This window comes from Amblyraja radiata, chromosome 24, assembly GCF_010909765.2.
Source record: "Amblyraja radiata isolate CabotCenter1 chromosome 24, sAmbRad1.1.pri, whole genome shotgun sequence".
Lineage (NCBI taxonomy): Eukaryota > Metazoa > Chordata > Chondrichthyes > Rajiformes > Rajidae > Amblyraja > Amblyraja radiata.
In genome coordinates, this window is record NC_045979.1 from 32,268,745 (window position 1) to 32,295,877 (window position 27,133).

At 45.8% G+C, this 27,133-nt stretch overlaps 1 protein-coding gene across 1 annotated transcript in view; it reads right to left on the reverse strand.

Moving 5' to 3' along the window:
- Positions 1–7,016: 7,016 nt before the first annotated feature.
- LOC116986981 (epidermal growth factor receptor kinase substrate 8-like) overlaps positions 7,017–27,133 on the reverse strand; it is a 37,165-nt gene continuing 17,048 nt past the window's right edge. The window contains exons 10-20 of the mRNA XM_033042852.1: positions 25,462–25,570; positions 22,887–22,954; positions 20,929–21,003; positions 19,300–19,448; positions 18,435–18,576; positions 16,556–16,596; positions 13,582–13,666; positions 11,932–12,042; positions 10,614–10,735; positions 8,844–8,960; positions 7,017–7,278 (exon numbers count right to left, since the gene is read on the reverse strand). Of these exons, the coding sequence (XP_032898743.1) occupies positions 7,227–7,278; positions 8,844–8,960; positions 10,614–10,735; positions 11,932–12,042; positions 13,582–13,666; positions 16,556–16,596; positions 18,435–18,576; positions 19,300–19,448; positions 20,929–21,003; positions 22,887–22,954; positions 25,462–25,570 (1,071 nt within the window). The 3' untranslated portion in view covers positions 7,017–7,226. The remainder of the gene's footprint in view (positions 7,279–8,843; positions 8,961–10,613; positions 10,736–11,931; positions 12,043–13,581; positions 13,667–16,555; positions 16,597–18,434; positions 18,577–19,299; positions 19,449–20,928; positions 21,004–22,886; positions 22,955–25,461; positions 25,571–27,133) is intronic.

Sequence of the window (27,133 nt, forward strand, 5' to 3'; positions counted from 1 at the left end):
ACTCCACCTCTATGCTCCCCTTCCCCCATTCATTCCCTCTCTCCCCTCTCTCCTATCCCCTGCCCCATATACCCTTATTCTCTGCTTTCCCTCTCTCCCCCCTTTTCTCACTCTCTCCCCTCTCTCTCCCTCTCTCCCTCTATCTTCCGCCCTTATCTCTCGACTCTTCACTCCCCTGCCCATCACTCTCCCGCCCCTCTCTCCACTATTCTCCCTCTTTCCCCCTCCCTCCTCTCCTCTCCTCTCCCCTCCCCTTCTATCTCTCTCCCGCTCCCTCTCTCCTTCTCTCTTTCTTTCTCCCTCTCCCTTCCCTCCCCCTCTATCTCCGCCCTTCTCTCTCCCCTCTATTCTCCCTCTCTCCGCTCCCTCCTCTCTCCCCTCCCTTCCCTCTCCCCTCCCTTCTCACTCCTCTGTCCCCACCGCTCTGACAACTAGCATCACATGCGACTTCTGGAGTTAAATGCTGCTCGCTCGCTCCCTCTTCTCAATTCCTGTTCCACTTGGACCCCCAAGTAATAGAAATAACGGGATTATTAAAGATCCATTAAATATCACATCTGTACTTGGAATATACAGCCCATCTCTTCTGTAGATCACGATTGAATGTAAAGTATTGGGAATGAATGCAAAGTTATTGCACATTTTTTGTTTTGTATATATTATTTTTTATTCTGAAGAAAGTTTATTTTTTCATTTTAAGAAATAATATATATTTTTTACCCTGGCAACAAGGAGGTAATACAAACCCACCTAAAGTTGTAAGTAGACGGAAATTTTTATTACAAATAGAATTCCACATAATTTAAAAAAAAATAAGACCAACTAATCCCACTCTCTTGCCCTTAACTCCATCTTTTTGTGTCTATCCCCGGAGTTTTATTCCTGTTTATATTGAATCTGCTGCCCCAGTTCTTGCCAGCAACATAATCCAGATCAGAACCAGCAGTGTTTAGTTTAGAGATACAGCGTGGAAACAGGCCCTTCGGCCCACCTAGTCCGTGCCGACCAGCGATATATAGAATTTGAAGAAGGATCCCGACCTCAAACGTCGCTTATTCCTTTGCTCCATACATGCTGCCTCACCCGCTGAGTTTCTCCAGCATTTTTGTCTACCAGCAATCCATAGAAAATAGATGCAGGAGTCGGCCATTCGGTCCTTCGAGCCAGCACCGCCATTCAATATGATCATGGCTGATCGTCTAAAATCAGTACCCCGTTCCTGCTTTCTCCCTATATCCCTTGATTTCTTTAGCTCTAAGAGCTAAATCTAACTCTTGAAAACATCCGCTGAATTGGCTTCCACAGATTCACAACTCTATGGGTGAAAAAGATTTTTCCTCATCTCTGTTCTAAATGGCCTTTCCCTTATTCTTAAACTGTGACCCCTAGTTCTGGACTCTACCAAAATTGGGAACATTTTCCCTGCAACCAACCTGTCCAATCCCTTGAGAATTTTAAGAATAACAGCATACTAACACTACCCTCCACAGAGTAGGGACAATTTATAATTTATACCTAGCCAATTAATCTCTGGATGCTTTCAGGGCTCTTAAAGATAGGGGATATGAGGAGAAAGCAGGAACAGGGTACTGATTGGGGATGATCAGCCATGATCACATTGAATGGCGGTGCTGGCTCGAAGGGCCGAATGGCCTACTCCTGCACCTATTGTCTATTAACCTTCAAACCTGTACGTCTTTGGAGTTTGGGAGGAAACTGGAGATCTTGGAAAAAACCCACGCAGGTCACGGGGAGAACGTACAGACTACGGATCGAACCCGTGTCTCTGGCGCTGTAAGGCATTGACTCTACCGCTGCACCACCGTGCCACATTTAGTTTGATACTTTTACATGGGATCACCACTGGATATTTTTGCTGTGACTTTGCCTCACAAATATCAAGCTTCCCGCCGCTCCAAAATAGCCTCTCCTCGTATCATCAATCAAAATCATTCATGATATGAATTGTGATTTTTCATAATGTCCCGTTTTTGGATATCTTCCACAAAAGCTGGATTCCTTCGTCTGAAGTATAATTTATCGTCCAAGATGCCTTAATATCTTTCCCAAAGTCAGGTGACTCGAATTAACCAATCTGTGCCAACTGATTGTTCACTAATGTTTCATAAAACTTTGCTTTGGACTTCAGACTTTGGAGAAACAGGCCCTTCGGCCCATCGAGTCCGTACCAACCAGCAATCACCCCACACGCTAACTCTATCCTACATGCTAGGGACAGTTTATAATTTACAGGAGGCAATTAAACTACCAACCTGCACGTGTTTGGAGTGTGGGAGGAAACCGGAGCGCCCGGAGGAAACCCACACGGTCATGTGGAGAATGTATAAACTCCGTACAGACAAGCACCCCTAGTCGGGATTGAACCCGGGTCTCTGGCGCTGTGAGACAGCAACTCTACCGCTGCGCCACTGTGCTGCCCTGTTCCCCGTGTTACGAATGTCGAACGTTCATTAATAAAGGATAAAGAATCCTGCCAGTTGACACAACCCAAGTCTATGTACCCTCACTGCACACATTGACAAACACTTCTTGTGGTTATTGCCGTTGACTAATAATAGAACCAGTATTATTGAATAAGTAGCCACTTTGCATACACTCATTCTGTCTCTTAAATAGAACTCAGAACAGTACATCACAGGACCAAGCCCTCCGCCCACAACATCTGTGCCAAACATGATGCCAAGCTAACTGATCTCATCTGCCTGTACATGATTCATGTCCCTCTATTCCCTGCACTTCCATGTGCCTATCTAAAAGCGTCTTAAATGCTACTATAGTATCTGCCTCCACCACCACCCCTGTCAACGCGTTCCAGGCATCCACCACACTCTGTGTAAGAAAACTTGCCCCGCACATCTCCATTAAACTTTCCCCCTCTCACCTTGTAGCTATGCCCTCTAGTGCTGGACATTTCCACCCTGGGGAAAAGGTTCTGACTGTCAACCGTCTCTATGCCTCTCATAAATGTATATACTTCTGACAAGATAGATTGACACAACAATCAGCGCAGCGCAGAGACCTGGTTCGATCCTGACTACAGGTGCTGCCTGTACAGAGTTTGTATACGCTCCCTGTCATCGCGTGTGTTTTCCCCGCTTTCCTCCCACACGGCAAAGATGTACAGGTTTGTAGGTTCATTGGCTTCGATCAAATTGTAAATTGTCCCCAGCGTGCAGGATAGTGCTAGCGTACGGGGCGATCGCTTGTTGGCGTGGACTCGGTGGGCCGAAGGGCCTGTTTGCGCACAGACTTTAGTCTGAAGTGAAGATTGCTGGGGAATCAAGAGGCTGCAGACAGTGGAAGTTTGAGCAAACACTAACGTGCTGGATGCACTAATCTGATGCTGTAAAAAATGAAACGAAGATTAACAGGAGGCGGGATGAGAGATAGTATTGTCCTGATAGGTGTGGGAATGTGTAGGGTTTCAATGGATGTTTATTACTTCATCCCCTGAGATGGATGCAGAGTGATCCAGTAAGAATGGAGATGACCCTAGGATGCGCAAAGTGCAGGTGACAAGAAGATGGAAATTGGTACCAAAAGTCACCATTTATTTTGTTAGTTCTGCATGAGGAAGCAGTACAGATACAATCATTGATTCATTATGTAGTTATTAATACATCATTATCATTTCATTTTTTTAAATAGTGTGTGAATTAGGAAGTGAAAACTGGAAGATATTGCAATTAACCAGGTGCACTGGAATGAATAATTTTAAATTAGGTGAAGATAAATCCAAGGTCTAAGGTAATTGACTTCATCTCTTGAATTCTGTAAACCCTGATATCTTCAATCGGACTTTACTGGACTCTCTCGTGCACTAAACGTCACACCCTTGTTGCTGCATCTGTACACTGTGGACAGCGTGAATGTAATCATGTATAGTTTCTCCACTGACTGGTTAGCACGCAACAAAAAGCTTTCCACTGTACCTACGCACACATGACAATAAACTAAACTAGATAAACCTTTCCTGGAATCAGAATTGTGTGAGGGAGGCAGGTAAGGGTGTCTCAGTTCAGTTTAGTTTAGTTTAGAGATAGAGTGCGGAAACAGGCCCTTCGGCCCATCGAGACCGCACTGACCAGCGATCCCCATTTATGCAAAGCCAATTAACCTACAAGCCTGCACGTCTTTAGAGTGTGGGAGGAAACCGAAGATCTCGGATAAAACACACGCCGGTCGCGGGGAGAACGTTACAAACACCGTACAGGCGGCACCCGTAGTTGGGATCGAACCCGGGTCTATTGCGCTGTAAGTCGCTGTAAAGCAGCAACTCTCCCGCTGCGCCACCGTGCCGCCCATAGTAACACACACACACATCCACCCACATAAAAGCAAATGAGTTTTATTTTGAATGTAAAGGAAAACAATACGTCTCCAAAATTGAGAGATTAAAATGAAACAAATTTAGATCCAAAATCACAAAAAAGGAAAAGAAATTAAATAACTTGGAAAAATTAGATTAATAAAAAAAGACTAAATAGTTAAATCTTTGAAAGGGTCAAAAAGAATGGAATAATTGAAAGTAAATAGAAATAAATTAGGCATTATTGTACATTTAGTTTTATTATCTTTTTCAAGATCAATAACTTTTGCTGAATAGAGCTCGTATGTTTGGTCTACTGTTGCTGGAAAATATAATATTCTTAATTTCTTCAACGTAAAGAATAATAGGGTGGCAGCATTTGGAAACCTGCCCAAAGCAGCCAAGTCTATTAATTTTAATTTTAATCTAATTTTTAATTTAATTTAATTAATCAAAATGTAATTGAATTAATCAAAATGTAATTCTAATTCTAATTTTGCCCTTGCACCTTCATCAACTCCAACCCCTGCCCCACCCCTCCGACACCAAGGGTAATTTACAGTGGCCAATTATCTCGTCAAACTGTCTGGGAAGGAATTGCAGATGCTGGTTTACACCGAAGATAGACACAAAACGGTGGAGTCACTCAGCGGGTCAGGCAGCATCCCTGGAGAAAAGGAAAAGGTGACGCTTCAGATTGAGACCCTTCTTCAGACTGAGAGTCAAGGGGAAATGTTGTCTGAACCCACTGAGTTTCTCCAGCATTTTTGGTTTAACCAGCATCTGCAGTTCCTTCCGACACAACACCTCAATCTTCCCAGTCTGTGTGTTTAGTGCTATACTATCATGCAGGCCATTCAGCCCACACCACTCTGCTGGCTCTTTGAGCTACCAGGCAAGCTATTTATCGCTAATCTATCACAGGAGTTGGCCGATTCAACTTTTATTTGGAATCATTACAGGCGAACAAACTGCATTGTATAACATTTCAAAATAAAGTGGCTCTTTGTAAGAATCCATATTTTATGGTGCTATCCTTGTTGCACAGAATTATATGGAATTCTCAGCACAGAGACAGGCCATTCGGCCCAACTGGTTTATGCCAGTATTTATCCCTCATCTAGCAAACATATAACATCACTGTTCGTGACATCTTGCTGTGTGAAAATCAATAGTGAGAACATTTGGGCAGGACAATGGCGCAGCAGTAGAGCTACTGCCTCACAGCACCAGGGACCCAGGTTCGATCCTGACTACAGGTGCTTGTCTATACGGAGTTTGTACATTCTACCCAGTGACCTGCGTGGGCTTTCTCCGGCATCTTCGATTTCATCCCACATTCCAAAGACGCACAGGTTTGTAGGTTAATTGGCTTGGTGTAAATTTGTAAATTGTCCCTGGTGTGTGTAGGATAATCCTAATGCGCGGGGGTCGCTGGTCGATGCAGGCTCGGTGGGCCGAGGGGCCTGTTTCCGTGCTGTATCTCTAAACTAAATTTACAAAGTATTCGATCAGCTTTGAGGTGAATTGGTTGTTGTGCAACTATGAAAGGTGCTTTATACCTGCAGGTTCATTCTCACTGCCTGCAGTCAGGCGAAGAAGTGTTCCTATGTTAAATGGCACCCATCCTTTTCCTCCTGAGATGCTGCCTGACCCGCTAAAGCCCCTATCCCACATTCCTGAGTTACTCAAAAATTCTCCCGAGTTTTCCCCTTGATTCAAACTCAGATAATTACGGTAATAGCCAGCCAAAGGTACTCGGGGCTATTTTATTTACTCGTGGACATTTTTCAACATGCTGAAAAAACGTCCCGACTTACCTGATGCTCCGAGTACCTATGGCTGGCATTACATAGAAACATAGAAAATAGGTGCAGGAGTAGGCCATTCGGCCCTTTAAGCCTGCACCGCCATTCAATATGATCATGGCTGATCATCCAACTCAGTATCCTGTACCTGCCTTCTCTCCATACCCTCTGATACCTTTAGCCACAAGGGCCACATCTAACTCCCTCTTAAATATAGCCAATGAACTGGTTACGAGCTGCTACGAAATATCTACGGACTCATTACGGGCTCCTATGGTCATTCCCAGAGTTTGAATCAAGGGGGAAAACTCGGGAGAATAACTCGGAAAAGTGGGACAGGGGCTTTAGTTACTCCAGCATTTTGAGTCTATCTTCGGTGAAAACCCGCATCTGCAGTTCCTTCCTTCACATTATTTCCACCCCTGCTCACCTTACTTTCACACCTTACACACTCACTGATTAGTTTGCTGTCATTTTAACAGAAGATTCCCGGTCAATGGTCAGCTTTTGATTTAAATGCATTTTAGATTTTTTTGGAACATAAAACAGAAAATGAAATGCTTGAAACTTCAAACGCATTTCTTTGGCCTGAAACATGCAGTGTTGGATTGGTGACTTCAAACACCGATTCAGCCACAGGTACAAAACCCCTGCTTGCATCTATCGATTTGTAAGAAAATGTTCAGCATATTAATCTTATCGTAGACAGACACAAAAAGCTGGAGTAACTCAGCGGGTCAGGCAGCATCTCAGGAGAAAAAGGATGGGTGACGTTTCGGGTCGAGACCCTTCTTCAAACCTGAAGGTCTGAAGGTCTGACAGGTCTGAAGAAGGGTCTCGACCAAAAACGTCACCTATTCCTTTTCTCAAGAGATGCTGTCTGACCCGCTGAGTTACTCCAACTTTTTGTGTCTATTGTCGACTTAAACCAGCATCTGCAGTTCCTTCCTACACATAATCATCCTTTCTATCTCTTAACCAATGTTTATAGATAAATACTGAGGTAGGAATCCAAACAGGGATGTCCAAGTCACAAAATACACGATGTCTGCCTTTAAATTGTTTTTCTTGTGCAGACTGCAGTTCTTCTAATAATCTCTGTGAGTCATTTTCCATGGACGTTGGTGGCTGATTGGATCACTAATAGGTTCAAAAGGAAAACAGAAATATTATTGACATCAAATATTTTACAGTTATTTTTAACTCTGCGCCGAACTAATAACTAAATGCAACCTCTGTCTTGTAATAAATACTATTCATTTCTGTCAGATATTTTCCTAAAACTAATTTTGAACTCTGATTGCAAAATGATTGCATTCTTATTTACTTTTAATTGATTGAAATATTCAAAAGTTGTTCTTAACCCAGCCTTGGCTGACACGAAAGAAGAGAGGAAATGTAACAATGAATGAATAAAAGATACAGCATGGAAACATGCCCTTTGGCTCGCTGAGTCCGAACTACCATCGGTCGCCCCTTCACACTAGTGATAAGGTCATAGGTGATGGGAGTAGAATTAGGCCATTCAGCCCATCAAGTCTACACCGCCATTCAATCATGGCTGATCTATCTCTCCCTCCTAACCCCATTCTGCCTTCTCCCCATAACCCCTGACACCCGTGCTGATCAAGAATCTATCTATCTCTGCCTTAAAAAGGTCTATGCTATCCCACTTTTTCCTCATCCACCCTGCACGCTAGGGGAAACTTTACAGAGGGCCAATTAACATGCAAACCCGCACATCTTTGGGATGCGGGAGGAAACCGGAGCACCCGGGGGTAAAACCCACGTGGTCACAGGGAGAACGTGCAAACTCCACACAGATAGCACCAGAGGTCAGGAGCGAACCCGGGTCTCTGGCGCTGTGAGGCAGCAGTCCTACCAGGTGCGCCATTATGCTGCCTCAAATGCCAATATCATTACTCATCCTCTGCACCCATAGACCCTACAACAGATTTGTTTTAGAACTCTATTGATTATCATGCTGCTGCTAATTCTACACACAACAAGCAGCCACGATTAGCAATAAGGCAAAATATGTAGATAATTTCAGTCAAATGGTTATTGACATATAGACTGGGCCTGAGTTCCTGACTAGTATGGGTGCCAAGGGAGAAGGGATGAGAATGGGGTTGAGAGGGAAAGATAGATCAGCATCATGGTGATAGAGGGCGACATGATGGCGCAGCGGTAAAGCTACTGCCTTACAGCGCTTACAACCCCAGAGACCCGGGTTCGATCCCAACTACGGATGCTGCCTGAACGGAGTTAGTACGTTCTCCCCGTAACCGCACGGGTTTTCTCCGAGATCATCGGTTTCTTCCCACACTCCTAACACGTACAGGTTTGTTGGTTAATTGGCTTGGTATAAGAGTAAATTGTCCCTGAGTAAAGTGTGTGTAGGATAGTGTTAGTGTGCGGGGGGATTGCTGGTCGGCGCGGACTCGGTGGGCCGAAGGGCCTGTTCCGGCGCTGTATCTCTAAACTAAGCTAAATCAGCCATGACTGAATGGCAGAGTAGACTTGATGGGCCGAATGGCCCAGTTTTGCTCCTAGAACTAATGAACTGATGAGCTCTTCTAATAGTGTCATGGTTTCTGTTCCATACATCTGAGAGGGTGGAAGTGGCTTGGATTTAATGTCTAAATGAATGAAAAGACACATAACACATAATACTATGGGGAGAGAGCGTGGCATTCCCTTACCTCCTGTGAATCTCATTGTAGACGATGTGGCCTTCGCTCGCGTTGGCCATCTTTAACTCCTGCTCAGATAGACTCAGTAACTGTGAGCCAGACAGAGCCCCCAAGGATTTCACGGTCCTGTGGGAAGAAATGAAAAACTTGTCAGGACACAGAGTGCTGGAGTAACTCAGCGGGTCAGGCAGCATCTGCGGAGAACTTGGATAGTCGACGTTTCCGTTCGGGACCCTCCCCTAGACGGGCTCAATTCACATGGAGAGAAGAGTACAGCTAAGTGGGGCCAACTTCTGGCAGAGAGTGAAAATTATCGATCCTGACTTCGGGTGCTGTCTTTGTGGAGTTTGCCGACGGAGATGAGGAAACACTTTCTCACACAGAGTTGTGAGTCTGTGCAATTCTCTGCCTCAGAGGGCGGTGGAGGCCGGTTCTCTGGATACTTTCAAGAGAGAAAAAGATAGGGCTCTTACAGATAGCGGAGTGGGGTGGGAGATTGCAACCTTCACGTTGTCCGCCCTGTTTCAACGAATGCAATCAACCTGGCGTGCACAATCAAATAAGATCAAATAGAACAAGTTGTCCTACAACTTTAGGGTGTGCACGCCATACGCAAGAAGAAGAAGAAGAAGAAGATAGCGGAGTCAGGGGATATGGGGAGAAGGCAGGAACGGGGTACTGATTGGGGATGATCAGCCATGATCACATTGAATGGAGGTGCTGGCTCGAGGGGCTGTATGGCCTACTACTGCACCTATTGTCTGTTCTCCCTGTGTCTGCGTAGGCTTCCTCTGGGTGCTCCGGTTTCCTCCCACATCCCAACGACAGGTTTGCTGGCTAATTGACCTCTGTAAAAAAAAGTTCCCAGCCTGTGGGGAGTGGATGAGAAAGTGGGATAACATAGAACCAGCATGAACAGGTGATCGATGATGGGCCGAAGGGCCTGTTTCCATGCTGTATCTCTAAACGAAACACTCTTATTATTTACTTTGATTACTTCTTATCAGAACAGCAAGTACTGTTATAGATGTGATTAAAAAAAGGAAGTGCAGATGCTGGTTTATACCCAAGATAGATACAAATTGCTGGAGTAACTCAGCGGGTCAGACAGCATCTCTGGAGAAAATGGATAGGTGACGTTTTGTGTTGGAACCGTTCTTTAGACTCCAGTCCTAGACTGAAGAAGGGTTCTGACCCGAAACGTCACCCATCCTTTATTCAAAATGTTTAGAATTGACAGGGAGTGATTGGGGCTTTGTCCAAACTAAGTAATATTATTGAACTAAATGTCCTAAACCAAAACAAGAGTCAGTTTGGAAAGTGATTGAGTTCAGAGTGTTGTACAGGTCCACCACCGATTTTCCAGCAACTGGTGGTCCGCTCCCACCCCCGCTTTAATCCGGACAAAATTCCCCACCCCCCTCCCTCTCCTGGAAGTCCCCCCGAAAATGTGGTCCGTAGGCCGGGTGAGGCGGCCGATGTCGACCTCATCGGGACTTCCGCGGCCGATCGGCGGGTCGAATTTGCTGCCTGCGGCCGGGGCTCTGGAACTCTAGCTCGGCCAGAGCCGGCAGATCCGTTCCCATAGCCGACTTCCACGGCTGACTTTGCGGGCCCGTATCTCGGCCCCACGGCGGACTAGGCGGACCGTCCCGGTAGCGTCGGACTCCTCTCGGAGGCCGTGGCATCTGTCGGTCCTTGTAAAACGGACCATCCAGAAAGGCGCTGGAACCAAGGGTGCCGGAAAATCGGTGGTGGACCTGCATCATCTTTCCTTACATGTTGGAAAATCCTTTGCCCTGGAGCCACGTTGTCACCTCACTGGGAGTGCAGTGCTTCGTCAGCAGCTGAGCAGATGGAGGCTTGGGGTGGTGTTGGAATCCACGGTTGTAATCCATGTGCTGCAAGACATTAGAAGCCAGATTAAAGATCACAGCAGCCAGGCCACAGGGCAAATCTGTGGGCATATGGTTGCATATTTCATGCTCAATTACCTTTCTAAGAACAAGGGGTCACAGTTTAAGGATAAGGTGGAAATCTTTTAGGACCGAGGTGAGGAAAACATTTTTCACACAGAGAGTGGTGAATCTGTGGAATTCTCTGCCACAGAAGGTAGTTGAGGCCAGTTCATTGGCTATATTTAAGGGGGAGTTTGATGTGGCCCTTGTGGCTAAAGGGATCAGGGGGTATGGAGAGAAGGCAGGTACAGGATACTGAGTTGGATGATCAGCCATGATCATATTGAATGGCGGTGCAGGCTCGAAGGGCCGAATGGCCTACTCCTGCACCTATTTTCTATGTTTCTATGTTTCTATGTTTCTAATGGCCTTGCACAGAAAATTAGGAGAACACTGGTCCTTGATACATGTGAGAGGCAAGGGGTTGGCCATACATGGACCGAGAAGGGGTGGCATAGTGGGGTAGTGGTAGAGTTGCTGCCTCACAGCGCCAGAGACTCGGGTTCGATCCTGACTACGGGTGCCGTCTGCATGGAGTTTGTACTCTCTCCCCGTGACCTGCGTGGGTTTTCTCCGGGTGCTCCGGTTTCCTCCCACACTCTATAGATGCATAGGTTTGACTTTGTAGGTAAATTGGCTTCAGTAAAATTGTAAATGGACGCTAGTGTGTGTAGGATAGGGTTAGTGAACAAGGGAGATTGCTGGTTGGCGTGGTCTTTAGAGTCTAAAATCTAACACTCAGAAAAGATCTTCTGAACACAATGGCTACATCTTATTGCGATTTGTTTTCAAGCTTTTATTTTCTAGGCAGGTAGTGAAGCATATATTTATATTATGGTATATGGACACACTGATCTGTTTTGTAGCAAAGCAAGAATTTAATTGTCCTATCAGGGACACATGACAATAAACTCACTTGAACTTGAACTTGAATTATTCGAAAAGGGAACTGTAGGATTTTCTAATAGAAGAAGGGGGAGATAGGCACGAAATGCTGGAGTAACTCAGCGGGACAGGCAGCATCTCTGGGTCGAGACCCTTCTTCAGCTGAAGCCGGCATGTGCAGTTCCTTCCTACACTGTAGGAGTGGAGATTTGAAAGAGTGGGGTGATTGTAAGGCGTGATTGCAGATCCCCTACCGAAGAAGCTGCTTCTTCCTGGTCCATAAAGTGTAGGATGTTGTGGGGAACGTGACCGATGGAGCCGTTCCTGTCCTTTACTTTCCACCACTGCTTTGAGGCCTCCAGCACCTGGAAAGACATGAGCACCCTGCGTGAGGGAGGCAGACAGTACACAAGCAGGAAACTGCAGCAAACAGATTGAGGCACTTTAACAGAGTTACAGTGGGATTACGCTAATCCAAAAAAATCTGGTACACCAATCATTGAAAGTAGGAATGCAGGTGCAGCAGACAGTGAAGAAAGCAAATGGTATGTTAGCATTCATAGCAAAAGGATTTGAGTACTACTGCAGTTGTACAGGGTCTTGGTGAGACCACACCTGGAGTATTGCGTACAGTCTCCTAATCTGAGGAAAGACATTCTTGCCATAGAGGGAGTACAGAGAAGGTTCACCAGACTGATTCCTGGGATGGCAGGACTTTCATATGAAGAAAGACTGGATAGACTCGGCTTGTGCACGCTAGAATTTAGAAGATTGAGGGGGGATCATATAGAAACTTACATCTTAAGGGGTTGGACAGGCTAGATGCAGGAAGATTATTCCCGATGTTGGGGAAGTCCAGAACAAGGGGTCACAGTTTAAGGATAAGAGGGAAGTCTTTTAGGATCGAGATGAGAAAATCTTTTTTTTACACAGAGAGTGGTGAATCTATGGAATTCTCTGCCAAAGAAAGTAGTTGAGGCCAGTTCATTGGCTATATTTAAGAGGAAGTTAGATGTGGCCCTTGTGGCTAAAGGGATCAGGTAGTATGGAGAGAAGGCAGGTATGGGATACTGAGTTGGATGATCAGCCATGATCATATTGAATGGCGGTGCAGGCTCGAAGGGCCGAATGGCCTACCCCTGCACCTATTTTCTATGTTTCTATGTTTCTATGAATCCCGACTGTGGGATTTGTACGTTCTCCCCATGACCTGCGTGGGTTTTCTCAGAGATCTTCAGTTACCTCCCATGCTACAAAGACGTACAGGTATCTAGGTTAATTGGCTTAAATTGTCCCTAGTGTGTGTAGGGCAGTGTTAATATGCGGGGATCGCTTGTCGACGTGGGCCGAAGGGCCGGTTTCCGCACTGTATCTCTAAACCAAAAGCTGTAGTAACTCAGCGAGTCAGGCAGCATCTCTGGAGAAAAAGAATAGGTGACGTTTCGGGTCGAGGACTTTTGAGATTTCTTTTAGAGCTACAGCGTTGAGGCAGTGCCTTCTGGCCACCGAGTCCGCTCTGACCAGCGATCGCCCGCTCACATCAGTTCGATCCTACACTCTAGGGACAATTTACAGAAGCCAAATAACCTCCAAACCTGCACGTCTGGAGAAGAAACCAGGGCATCCAGAGAAAACCCACGTGGTCACAGGGAGACCGAATAACTCCATAAAGACACCACCCGTAGTCAGGATCGAACCCGGGTCTCTGGTGCTATACGACCCCAAATCTACCGCTGCACTACTATGCCGCCCTAAATGTAGGCCATGACATTTTAGGAAACTGGAGAGGATTGAGGTTCATGTTACGGTTATGCTTGGATCTTTGTAAATGTTGTCACCTTATCCAGTGTCTCCAGGTCGATGCTATTTTACCATTACAAGTGTGCAGTGTGGACAATTCCTACCTCCAGAACATCTCCCGCTGTCACGGTGAGCTCCTGGGAATTCCTTTTCTTGAAATCATAGATTACCTTAGCAAGCTTCTGTGGCCTGTTGGAACAAAACAGTCAGAAAGAAGAAGGGTCCCGACACGAAACGTCACCCATCCCTTCCCTCCAGAGATGCTGCATTTTGTGTCTGTCTTTGGAACAGAATGGGATCCGTTCCCACGTCACCTTTACTAAGGAGATAAGAGGCCAATCTACCGATTTAGTCTCTGCCAGCTCGTAAAGCAATCCCACTCACCCAATCCCGCTCACTGCTTTACGAGCTGGCAGAGACTAAATAGGTAGATTGGCCTCTTATCATTTCCCTTGTAACCTAGGCTCCCATCATTTCTACCATTCGTTTAAAGGATCAGCAGTTTACAGTGGACATAGTAAATTGTACCTAGTGTGCGTAGGATAGTGTTAGTGTATGGAGTGGATCGGAGGGCTTGGTTCTGCGCTGTATCTCTAAAACTAAAAAAATTAAACTGAGTGGGAAGGGACCGGAGGATCTCAGGAAACCCATGCAGTAACTGGCAGTAGCAGAGGTAAAGTGTTGAACGCTGATGGCTGGAGCTGTGAGGAGTTGCGTTGCTGTGTTGTCCTGTTAGTGACTTGATCCCAGCATGTACTTCTCCTCTTCCACGAACACTCCTTCCACGAGGAATGGCAGCACGGTGGCGCAGCGGTAGAGTTGCAGCCTTACAGCGAATGCAGCGCCGGAGACCCGGGTTCGATCCCGACTACCGATACTGTCCGTCCGGAGTTTGTACGTTCTCCCCGTGACCTGCGTGGGTTTTCTCCAAGATCTTCGGTTCCCTCCCACACACTCCAAAGACGCACAGGTGTGCATGTTAATTGGCTTGGTACAAGTGTAAATTGTCCCAAGTGTGTGTAGGGCAGTGTTAGTGTGGCCCACTGAGTCCGCACCGACCAGCGATCCCCACACACTAACACTATGCTACACACTCTAGGGACGATTTACACTTGAACCAAGCCAATTAACCTACATTGTTGTACGTCTTTGGGGTGGGAGATTGCAACCTTCACGTGGTCCGCCCTGTTTCGACGAATGCAATCAACCCGGCGTGCACAATCAAATAACATCAAATAGAACAAGTTGTCCTACAACTTTAGGTTGTACACGCCATACGCAAGAAGAAGATGTTGTACATCTTTGGAGTGTGTGAGGGAACCGAAGGTCCCGGAGAAAGCCCATGCATGTCTCGGGGAGAACGTACAAACTCCGTACAGACAAGCACCCATAGTCAGGATGGAACCCAGGTCCCTGGCGCTGTGAGGCAGCAACTCTACCGCTGCGCCACTGTGCCTAGTGTGATGGGCGTTGTGGATTCCGGGTTTCTACGCTGTATCTTTAATCTAAAACTAAACAAGACAGTACATTGTAGATCAGGTTAACCTGATGTGATAAAACACAGTAATTCTTCTCCACTCAAACCCAACCACCACCTCCCTTTCTAATTATCTTTATGTCTCTGGCCTTTGCTATTGACCCATTTGTCACTTGATAGTTTCTCATTATATTCTGTCATCTATTCTCATAATTTATTTATGCAATCGCAATGATTACAGTGATTATATTGTTGGAAGATTGGACATGACCTGGGCTAGGAGTTTGAGTCATTCCATGGTAGTCAGGGAATGTAAATTTGAGTAATTAAATAAAGTTTAGTTTATTGTCATGTGTGGACCTATTGGAGACTCACGGACTATCTTTAATTGGACCCTTTCTTGCACTGGACGTTAATCCCTTTCCCATGTATCTGTACACTGTGGATGTCTCGACTGTAATCATGTATAGTCATTCCGTTGGCTGGTTAGCACGCAACAAAAGCTTTTCTCTGCACATTCTCCCTGTATTACATTCTCCACGTATTCAACCTGTCGAGCTCTGTAAGAAATTTGTGAGTTTCAGTGAGATTTCTTCTCATTCTTTTAAACTCCAGAGAAGGTGCGGTCAAATTGCCTCGGCAAGGCCACTGGCATAAATCAAGGACCAGTCTCGCCCCGGGCCACTCCCTCTTCTCCCATCTCCCATCAGGCCAGAAGTACAGAAGTGTGAAAACGCATACCTCGGCGGTCAAAGTGGCCTGAGTGGTCTTCCTGTGGAGGCAGGGAACTGTCTGCAGATGCTGGATAACATACAAAAGGGGACAAAGTGCTGGAGTACCTCACCTCACGCTGCCTTGGCAAGGCCAGCAGCATAATCAAGGACGAGTCGCACCCTGGTCACTCAATTGCCTAACAACAGCTGGGTAGAAACTGTTCCTGAATCTGGTGGTGTGTGTCTTCACACTTCTATACCTTTTGCCTGATGGGAGAGGGGAGAAGAGGGAGTGACCAGGGTGTGACTGGTCACCACCTACATCAACCAGAGAGCAGTGCTGAACTACTATCTACCTCATTGGTGACCCTCGGACTCTCCCTGATCTGACTTTGCTGGCTTTACCTGGCACTAAATGTTATTCCTGTATCATGTACAGTATCTATACACTGTAACTGGCTTGATTGTAATCATGTATTGACTTTCTGCTGACTGGTTAGCACACAGCAATACATGAGTTATAGGGAGAAGGGGTTGAGAGGGAAAGATAAATCAGCCATTATTGAATGGTGGAGTAGGTTTGATGGGCCGAATGGTCTGATTTTGGTTCCATCACTTATGTTGGGCCCATCCCTTTCACTGTACATGTGACAATAAAGTAAACTAAACTAAACTAGAGGTGAGTGACCCAGCAGGTCAGGCAGAATCTCTGGAGAACATGGATCGGTGATGTTTCGGGTCGAATCCGTCTGAGGAAGGGTCTCGACCTGAAACGTCACCTACCCATGTTCTCCAGAGATGCTGCCTGTCCTGCTGAGTTACTCCAGCACTTTGTGTCCCCTTGAGGTGTCGCCCTTGTTTGTAATGGCCTTGTGGTATCGCACTCACCTCTCGAATCGGTCTCTGTCTTGCCGAGTACCATCGCCCACCTGCCAAGGAAATGCACGGAAGACTTCCATGAAGTGTACGCAAGGTGAAGTCCAAATGCAATTGTGATTTCATCTTTTTTTAAGTAAGTGAGTAAGTAAGTTTTATTCATATAGCACGTTTAAATCAACTCGCGTTGAAACCAAAGTGCTTTACATAGAAGTAATAATTGGGTTTCCGTACATCGTTAGAAAAAGCCATAGCTTGGAGGTTTATAATAAAGTACTGAACAATGATGTATTTATTCACCTTGAACTCCACTGCTGGCATTTGCTTCTGCTGAGTTGGCTACACTTAGAATCTGGGACTACAGCCCATATCCATTGCTCTACCGCACATCCAAGGAGAAAGTCCAACCAGACTTTAGGGATAGAGGTACAGCGCGGAAACAGGCCCTTCGGCCCACCAGGTCCGTGCCAACCAGCGATCCCCGTACACTAACACTACCCTGCACGCACTAGGAACAATTTACAATTTTAACAAAGCCAATTAAACTACAAACCTGTGCGTCTTTGGAGTATGGGAGGAAACCAGAGCACCTGGTGAAAACCCACGCAGTCCCAGGGAGGACGTACTAGCTACGTACAGACAGCACCCGTAAGCAGGATCGAAAACCGGGTCTCTGGCGCTGTAAGGCAGCAACTCTACCGCTGCGCCACCGTGGCGCCCCATTTTAATTTAAGAATTTCATTGTTCCGTTGTCAACACATATGACAATTAAACACTCTTGACTTGACTCTTGCTATTAATGGAAGTTCCTGCAGTGAAGGATTGCCTTCAACAATACAACATACTGCCACAAGAGGGCAGCTTGCCAATAAGGTTTTACACTTGTTTTTACAATTATTAAATATTAAATTTCATAACTAATGCAGATAAAGAGGAACATCGGCCAGCAGCATATTTCTCAAACAAAACACAACAGTGCTGGAGTAACTCAGTAGGTCAGTGATGGGACCACAATTAGGCCATTCGGCCCATCAAGCCTACTCCACCATTCAATCATGGCTGATTTATCTTTCCCTCTCAACCCCTTTCTCCTGCCTTCTCCCCATGACACCCGTATGAATCAAGAATCTATCAATCTTTGCCTTAAAAATATCCATTGACTTGAAATGAAATTAAATTGAATAAGTTTATTGGCCAAGTATTCACATACAAGGAATTTGCCTTTGTGCTCCGCCCGCAAGTAACAACATGACATACAGTGACAGTTAGGAATGACAATTTACAATTTTACCAAAATTCTAACTGAAGAAATTCTAACTAAAGAAATTCCTCATCTATTTCATAAAGGTACGTCCTTTTATTCTGAGGCTCTGACCTCTGATCCTAGACTCGTCCACTAGAAACATCCTCTCCACATCCACTCTATTCTGGCCTTTCATCTGTGGAGGGAATGGGCAAGTTACATTTCGGGCCGGGACCCTTCTTCAGATTTTCCCCTCGTCACTTGCTCGAACTCAGACACGTCCACTCGTATCTTGCTGTGTTTTATGACTGTTGGCAGACCAATTTCCTTCCTGGGATAAATAAAGTTCTATCGTATCATATCATATTTTACAGCAGCTAATTCACCGGGCAACCTGCATGCCTTTGGGATGTGGGAAGAAACCAGAGTGTCTCAGTTTGGGGCGGCACGGTGGTGCAGCGGTAACGTCACTGCCTCACAGCGCCAGGGTCCCGGGTTCGATCCTGACTACGGGTAGCTGTCTGTACGGGCTTTGTACATTCTGCCGCTGACCTGCGTGGGTTTTCTCTGGGTGCTCTGGTTTCCACCCACACTCCAGCAATTGGATCAAGCACCAGTGAGCTGCTGAATATCTTGAACAAGTGGTACCTGCTTTGTTGGATGCTCTCCTTCATTGCTCATGAGTTGATTGGGAGGTAGATGTCGTTGAGAAGGCTGTGGAGGAAGAACCCAACCGTCCGAAAATGTTGGATTGTATTCTTCCAAATCTTCACCATTTGGCCACCTTGATCTGCATTTAAAACACAATGACGTCTTAGAAATGCATTGGAAATACTCAGCATCTGTGGGGAGTGAAACATATGGGTCAATCATCTCTTATTGGTATGCTATTGAATAAGGAGCGGAAAAGACTGCAAAAAGTTGTAAACACTGCCCAGTCCATTACCGGCCCTGACCTCCCCACCATCGAAGGGATCTATCGTAGTCGCTGCCTCAAAAAGGCAGCCAGCATCATCAGAAATCCACACCATCCTGGCCACACACTCATCTCTCCGTTGCCATCAGGAAGAAGGTACAGGAGCCTGAGAACTGTAACATCCAGGTTTAGGAAAAGCTGCTTCCCCACAGCCATCAGGCTATTAAACACGACATCCTCATAAGCTATGAACTACAATAGACTATTATTATTATTATTATTATTATTGCACTGTTATTGTTTTTTTCATTTTTTTCCAGTTTTTGTTAAATTATTCATTCTGATTACATATTCTGTTGTGCTGCAGCAAGTAAGAATTTCATTATTCTATCTGGGACACATGACAATAAAACACAATTGACTCTCCTGACGAAGTTGCTTTGGAGAGGGTGCAGAAGAGGTTTACCAGAATGCTATAAGAAAGAACTGTAGATGTTGGTTTATAGCACAGAGTTTTGGAGTAACTCAGCGGGTCAGGCAACAACTCTGGAGAAAAATGGACATTTGACGTTGAACAATCACGGGGCTTTCACGAACCTGACAGTGAGCCACGCGCTTCCCAGAGCCTTCCAGATCTTTTTCTCTTCCGTACTTGTGTTTGAAGTCAAGAATTCTATGGCACCCGGTGTCAGTAACGGGATAACCACATCCTTTGCCAGATGCTTCTCCGGAACGTGTTCCAGCATCTGAGGAAAGAGAAACAGGTGGATCTTTGCTACGCAAGAACAATAGACAATAGGTGCAGGTGTAGGCCATTCGGCCCTTCGAGCCAGCACCGCTATTCGCTGATCATCCACACTCAGTATCACGTTCCTGCCCTTTCCCCATTTGCCTGACTCCGCTATCTTTAAGAGCCCTATCCAGCTCTCTCCTGAATGCATCCAGAAAATTTGCCTCCACTGCCTTCTGAGGCAGAGAATTCCACAGATTCACAACCCTCTGTGTGAAAAGGTTTTCCCTCATCGTTCTAAATGGCTTACCCCTTATTCTTAAAAACTTTCTACGAATCACACCTGAGCTGTTTAATGAGCTGAAGGAAACTGTGGGACCCTGCTGGAAAAAAAGGAGACCTATATTCGTAGAAGGTTTTTAAATGCAGACAAATCTTCTTGCAGCACATTCATCAGGTTGTCATACTGTTCATGCATCAATCTTCTTTGCAAGAAGGGCTTCACCCACTGACACCTCTTCTTCTGCTTCCTCTTCACCCTTGTGCTTTCCCTTCTGCCTTTCTTGAAAGGCTGATGAAGCTGCTGCTGACAGCAGTAGATGTACTTTTAGTAACATCCACCTAACTTGTTCCTTCCCTGCTCTCATGGTTCAGAATGATTAAAAAAAAAAACCTGGGAGGCTTTTATTGTAAGAAAAAAACCCTTTTCTCTGCTAAAAGAACTCTGCAACTATGATTGAGCGTGCCCAGGAGTGACAGACGTCACATGCTTATGTTAATATTAACCTTTATTTTCACCCAGTTTTATTCCACCAGGGAGGTCTTCCCTTCCACTACCCGCAACCTCCGGTAACCACCTTCAACTAGCATCGCAACCGGCTTCGACTATAAAATTATTGATTTTTAAAACGGCAACCTATTTTTAGTCGAGGCTGGTTTTGAATTTTTTGAAATAATCGCTGGAACTTAGAAGAAGCCTCGACTACGCGGAAACCACTTTCGACCATTAGGGAGAGTGACAAAAACCTCCGGGAACCGCACGGAAACCTTTGGGTGGGGCGCAAGGTCTCCAGAGGTTTCCGTTCAGGTTTCCTAAGTGGGACAGGGGCATAACTCACATACAACAAGGGCTGCACGGTGGTGCAGCGGTAGAGTTGCTGCATTACATTTCCAAACACCCGGGTTCGATCATGACTAAGGGTGCTCTCTGTGCAGAGTTTGTACGCACTCCCCGTGACCGCGTGGGCTTTCTCCGGGTGCTCTGGTTACCTCCCACATTGCAAAGACATGCAGATTTGTGGGTTAATTGGCTTCGGTAACAATTGTAAATTGTCCCTCGTCTGCCTAGGGTAGTGCTAGCGTACGGGGATCGCTGGCCGGCGCGGACTCGGTGGGCCAAAGGGGCCTGTTTCAGTGCTGTATCTCTAAAGCCTAAAGTCTAAAGATCCCAGTGGAGTTGTGGTTTATTCAAAGCGAGATAGCAAGCGTCAACTTACAAACTGAAGATTCTGGAATATTACGTGTGCTATGTCAGTGGCACTTGGTTGGTCAAGTTGTAGCTCTAACGCAGCCTGAGGAAGAAAGTGAATTCATCATCAACTCTTGGAATATCAATGATCAACAGTACATTGCAATCATGGGTGCCACCAGAACCAAAACCCAATCGAACTGTCACCTACCACACACTGAAAACACAGCTGACCCAGTACATCAAAGTATCCTACGGACACCTTGTGAATAATGTATTAGAGTCATTGAGCGAAACAGCGTGGAAGCAGGCCCTTCAGCCCAACTTGCCCACACCAGTCAACATGTCACAGCTACACTAGTCCCACCTGCCTGTGGTTTGGCCCATATCCCTCCAAACCTGTCCTATTGTGGAATTCCCTGCCACAGAGGGCAGTGGAGGTCAAGTCACTGGATGGATTTACCAGAGAGTTAGATAGAGCTCTCTGGGCTGGTGGAATCAAGGGATATGGGGAGAAGGCAGGCATGGGTTATTGATTTGGGACGATCAGCCATGATCACAATGAATGGCGGTGCTGGCTCGAAGGGCCGAATGGCCTCCTCCTGCACCTATTTTCTATGTTTCTATGTTCCTATCTATGTTTCTATCCATTGTTCTTGATTAAACTGCTGGTGCCTAAAGGGGATATGATCTCCCTTTACTGTTATATTTACAGTTAACTTGATAATAAGAAAATACATTGTCGGTAAGTTTAGTTTAGTTTAGTTTAGTTTAGTTTAGTTTAGTTTAGTTTAATTTAGAGATACAGCATGGAAACAGGCCCTTCGGCCCACTGAGCAGCAGCGACCAGCGATCCCTGCACATTAACTACCCTAACTCACACGAGGGACAATTTCACATTTATACATTTATACCCAGCCAATTAACCTACAAACTTGTGCGTGTTTGGAGTGTGGGAGGAAGCCGGAGCACCCCAACAAAAACACGAGGTGCAAACTCCGCACAGACAGCACCCGTAGTCAGGATTGAACTCTAATGAATGTATAAACGCTGAGATTGGCAGAAGAGTTTTTGCACTGATCTGATTTTGTATATGTTTTATATTCTGAATAAAGTTTATTTATGGAAGCAGTTGGAGGTTTTTTTTTTACTGTATCTCAGTACACATCGCAACATGGGTGTATGGAACGAGCTGCCAGAGGAGGTAGTTGAGGCGGGGACCATCCCAACATTTAAGAAACAATTATAAAGGTACATGGATAGGATGGGCTTAGGGGGATATGGGCCAAATGCAGGCAGGTGGAACTAGCGTAACTGGGACATGTTGGCCAGGTGGGACTGGTGTAGGTAAGTTGGGCCGAAGGGCTTGTTTCCACTCTGTAATACCCCTGTCCCACTTAGGAAACCTGAACGGAAACCTCTGGAGACTTTGCGCCCCACCCAAGCTTTCCGTGCAGTTCCCAGAGGTTGCAGGTGGTTGCCGGAGGTTGCAGGCAGTGGAAGCAGGTAGGGAGACTGACAAAAACCTCCGGGAACCGCACGGAAACCTTGGGTGGGGCGCAAAGTCTCCAGAGGTTTCCGTTCAAGTTTCCTAAGTGGGACAGGGACATAAGACTCTATGACATCTAAGTGTCCCCCCAATCCGAAACAACATGCATCAATTTTTCTCCAGAGATGCTGGCTGACCCAGAGTTACTCCAGCACTTTGTGTATATCTTCAGTATAAACAAACATCTGCAGTTCCTTTCCACACAGATAAATTATTAGCCTCGTGCCGATCCCACAGTCTACCAATGTGAAAATGACCCAATGATTCCATCTCAATTCCTGTTTACTATGAGCTGTAACCTCTTGTTCGGTCATCTGTAAACAACCCTTCAAAGTCACTTCACAATGTTTAAATGTGCATGGTTCAAAGATTGATTTTCCCGCCCTTCATTCTCGCCCTGACAGGGAGGCCTATTCCTTCTCCACCATTGCACTCACCAGCAAATTAAAGGCATATTTTATCTTCTGCAGGCCTTCCGTGTACGCTGTCTCTGGAGGCAGTAAATCTGGAGAGAAATGCACGCAGAAAACCTGGTTAGAGAAGAATTGTAAGTTGGCAGAACCAGAGTAATGGAGGAGACAGCACGGAAACAGGCCCTTCAGCCCATCTAATCCATGCGGACCACCAACCGCCCATTTATACCAATCCTACATTAGTCCTCAGGCAGACAGAAAATGCTGGAGAAACTCAGCGGGTGAGGCAGCATCTATGGAGAGAAGGAATAGGCGACATTTCGGGTCGAGACCCTTCTTCAGACTGATGTTTAATCTGAAGAAAGGTTACTGTCTGAAACATCGTCTGTCCATTCCCTCCACAGATGCTGCCTGACCTGCTGAGTTCCTCCAGCAGTTTTAAGTTTTGTTTGCTCATAGACAAAATATTTCTTTTTTGTGGGAGAGATGAATGAACTGAGATTATACTAACAGGAACTTTGCTTTGAAGATGCATTCGACCATTTCAATTGAAATTCCCCATCCCCCGAGAGTGGATTAGAATTAATTTACCTGGATCAATGGTTCAGGCCCCTGGTTAATTGTTCAGCAGCAAAACCACTTCCAAAATTTAACTCTAGCTTAAAACGTTATTTTTTACATTCGCTGGCACACTTCAAGCTAATCTGCAGAGATGCAAGGACGGAAATAAGATTTACTAATTGAGAAAGAGAACTAAATGACTGGATTTACATTGGGAAGGAAGGTGTGAACAATCATGTTTTAATTGGTCAGCAGTCATGAATGAATTGTGGATTATTTACACACATCCCTGCTCCTGAGTTGGTTGGGAAACTAACTATAGCATTATGATGCAGAAAATGTAGGCAGAGCTCGGCACAGTGGCGCAGCGGTAGAGTTGCTGCCTTACAGCGCTTACAGCGCCAGAGGCCCGGGTTCGATCCCGACTACGGGTGCTGTCTGGACCGAGTTTGTACGTTCTCCCCGTGACCGTGTGGGATTTCTCCGAGATCTTCGGTTTCCTCCCACACTCCAAAGATGTACAGGTTTGTAGGTTAATTGGCTTGGTGTAAGTGTAAATTGTCCCCAGTGTGTGTAGGGTAGTGTTAGTGAGCGAGTATCTCTGGTCGGTGTGGACTCGGTGGGCCGAAGGGCCTGTTTCTGTGCTGTATCTCACCTGAGCCGACCAATGATCACCAATATACTTTGGATGAGAACATACAGGGTAAGATTAGCAAGTTTGCTGATGATACAAAAGTTAGTCGTTTTGCAGACAGTGAAGATGGTTGTGAACGATTGGAGCAGGATCTGGATCAATTGGCCAGGTGGGCGGAGGAATTGTTGATGGAATTTAATACAGAGAAGTGTGAGGTGTTGCATTTTGGGACGTCGAACATGGGCAGTACCTACACAGTAAATTGTAGGCCTCTGGGTAGCATTGCAGAGCAGAGGGATCTTGGTGTACAAGTGCATGGTTCCTTGAAGGTCGAGTCGCAGGTAGATAAGGTGGTCAAAAAGGCTTTTGGCACTTTGGCACTTTGGCCTTCATCAGTCAGAGTATTGAGTATAGAAGTTGGGAGGTCATGTTGCAGTTGTATAAGACGTTGGTGAGACCACATTTAGAATATTGTGTTCAGTTCTGGGCACCATGTTGTTGGAAAGATATTGTCAAGCTTGAAAAGGTTCAGAAAAGATTTACGAGGATGTTGCCATTACTAGAGGGTGTGAGCTATAGGGAGAGGTTGAGTAGGCTGGGTCTCTATTCCATGGAGCGCAGGAGGATGAGGGGAGATCTTATAGAGGTATACAAAATCATGAGAGGAATAGATCGGGTAGATGCACAGAATCTTTTACCCAGAGCAGGGGAATCGAGGACCAGAGGACATAGGTTCAAGGTGAAGGGGAAAAGATTTAATAGGAATCCGAGGGGTACCTTTTTCACACAAGGGGTGGTGGGTGTATGGAACGAGCTGCCAGAGGAGTTAGTTGAGGTTAAGACTATTCCATCAGTTAAGAAACAGTTGGACAGGTACATGGATAGGACAGGTTTGGAGGGATATGGACTAAGCACCGGCAGGTGTGACTAGCGTAGCTGGGACGTTGTTGGCCGGTATGGGGGAGTTGGGCGGAAGGGCCTGTTTCCACATTGTATCACTCTATCACTAGTTCTCTCCGACACACTGGGGACAATTTATAGAAGCCAATTAATCTATAACCCTGCACGTCTTTGATTTGTGGGGAGAAACCGAAAACACACGTGGTCACAGGGAGAACGTGCAAACGCCACACAGATAGCACCCGTAGTCAAGATCCAACCCGGGTTCAGGCCTGGTCTTGGTGGGCCGAAGGGCCTGTGTCCACGCTGTATCTCTAAACTAATCCAAACTAAACTTAACTCAGACTTCAGCCAGACCGAAGAAGGGTGCCAAACTGAAATGTCGCCTGTCAGTTTCCCTCCGCAGATGCTGCCTAACCCGCTGAGTTCCTCCAGCCATTTATGTTCACCACCCCAGCACCTGCAGTTCCTTGCGTCTCCAATTTGTTGCGGGCTATTTATTACCTTTAAACTTTTTAGATTTATTTTTCTTCAGCTGAGGATTGGAGGTAATGGCTTCTTGAATCTTCTCCAGAAAGAGTTCAATGTCATCTATGAGATGATTGAGGATTTCCTGTCAGAACAGAAAGAGAACACATCTGAGGCTGCAACCTCATTCAGAGTTATTCAATGTAAACAATGGGTGGATTGTAATTGTATAAAATTTTGAAACTGCTGGAAATACTCAACAAGTCAGGCAGCATGTGGAGTCATAGAGTGATACAGTGTGGAAACAGGTCATTCGGCCCAACTTGCCCACACCGACCAGCATGTCCCAGCTACACTAGTCCACCTGCCTGCGTTTGGTCCATATCCCTCCAAACCTGCCCTATCCATGTACCTGTCTAACTGTTTCTTAAATGTTGGGATAGTCCCAGCCTCAACTACCCCCTCTGGCAGCTCGTTGCATACACCCACCACCCTTTGTGTAAAAGAGTTATACCTCAGATTCCTATTAAATCTTTTCCCCTTCACCTTAAACCTATGTCTTCTGGTCCTCGATTCCCCTGCTCTGGGCAAGAGAATCTGTGCATCTACCCGATCTATTCCTCTCATGATTTTGTACACCTCTATAAAATCATCCCTCATCCTCCTGCGCTCCACGTAATAGAGTCCCAGCCTACTCAACCTCTCCCTATAGCTCAGACCCTCTAGCCCTGGCAACATCCTTGTAAATCTTCTCTGTACCCTTTCCAGCTTGACAACATCTTTCCTATAACATGATGCCCTGAAATGACCACAATGCTTTAAATGCAGCCTCACCAACGTATGTCAAAATAGAAAAGGTGTTAGCGTTTTAAGTCAATGTGCATTCATCTCAATCTTTAATTTAGTTTAGTTTAGAGATAGAATGTGCAAACTTTACCCTGTATACTAACACTAGATTTAGATGATGGGATTAAAAGTAATACTTGCAAATTTGCAGATGACAAATAGATGGGTGGCAGTGTGCTAGGGCAAAGAGTATGCTAGGAGGTTGCAGGGTGCTTGGGCAGGTTGAGTGAGTGGGCAGATGCATGGCAGATGCAGTATAATGTGGATAAATGTGAGGTTATACACTTTGGCGGCAAGAACAAGGAGGCAGATTATTATCTCAATGGTGTCAGATTTGGAAAAAGGGAAGTGCAACGAGACCTGGGTGTCCTTGTACACCCGTCACTTAAAGTAAACATGCAGGTACAGCAGGCAGTGAAGAAAATTAATGGCATGTTGGCCTTCATAACAAGAGGATTTGAGTATAGGAGTAAATAGGTCCTTCTGCAGTTGTACAGGGCCCTGATGAGACTGCATCTGGAGTATTGTGTGCAGTTTTGGTCAATTTAAGGAAGGACATCCTTGCTTCAAGGTATATATCTCAACAACTTAGCATGCCATCTGTATATCGAAAACTAATGTCCCGTGCAGAAGTAAACCTTTGGATTAAAACTGCTGGAAGGGTGGTGAACTCATTGCCACAGAAGGCTGTGGAGGCCAGGTCAATGGATATTTTTAAGGCGTAGATAGAAAGATTCTTGATTAGTACGGGTGTCAGATGTCACAGGGAGAAGGCAGGGGAATGGGGTGAGGAGGGAGAGATAGATCTGCCATGATTGAATGGCGGAGCAGACTTGATGGGGCCGAATGGCTTAATTCTGCT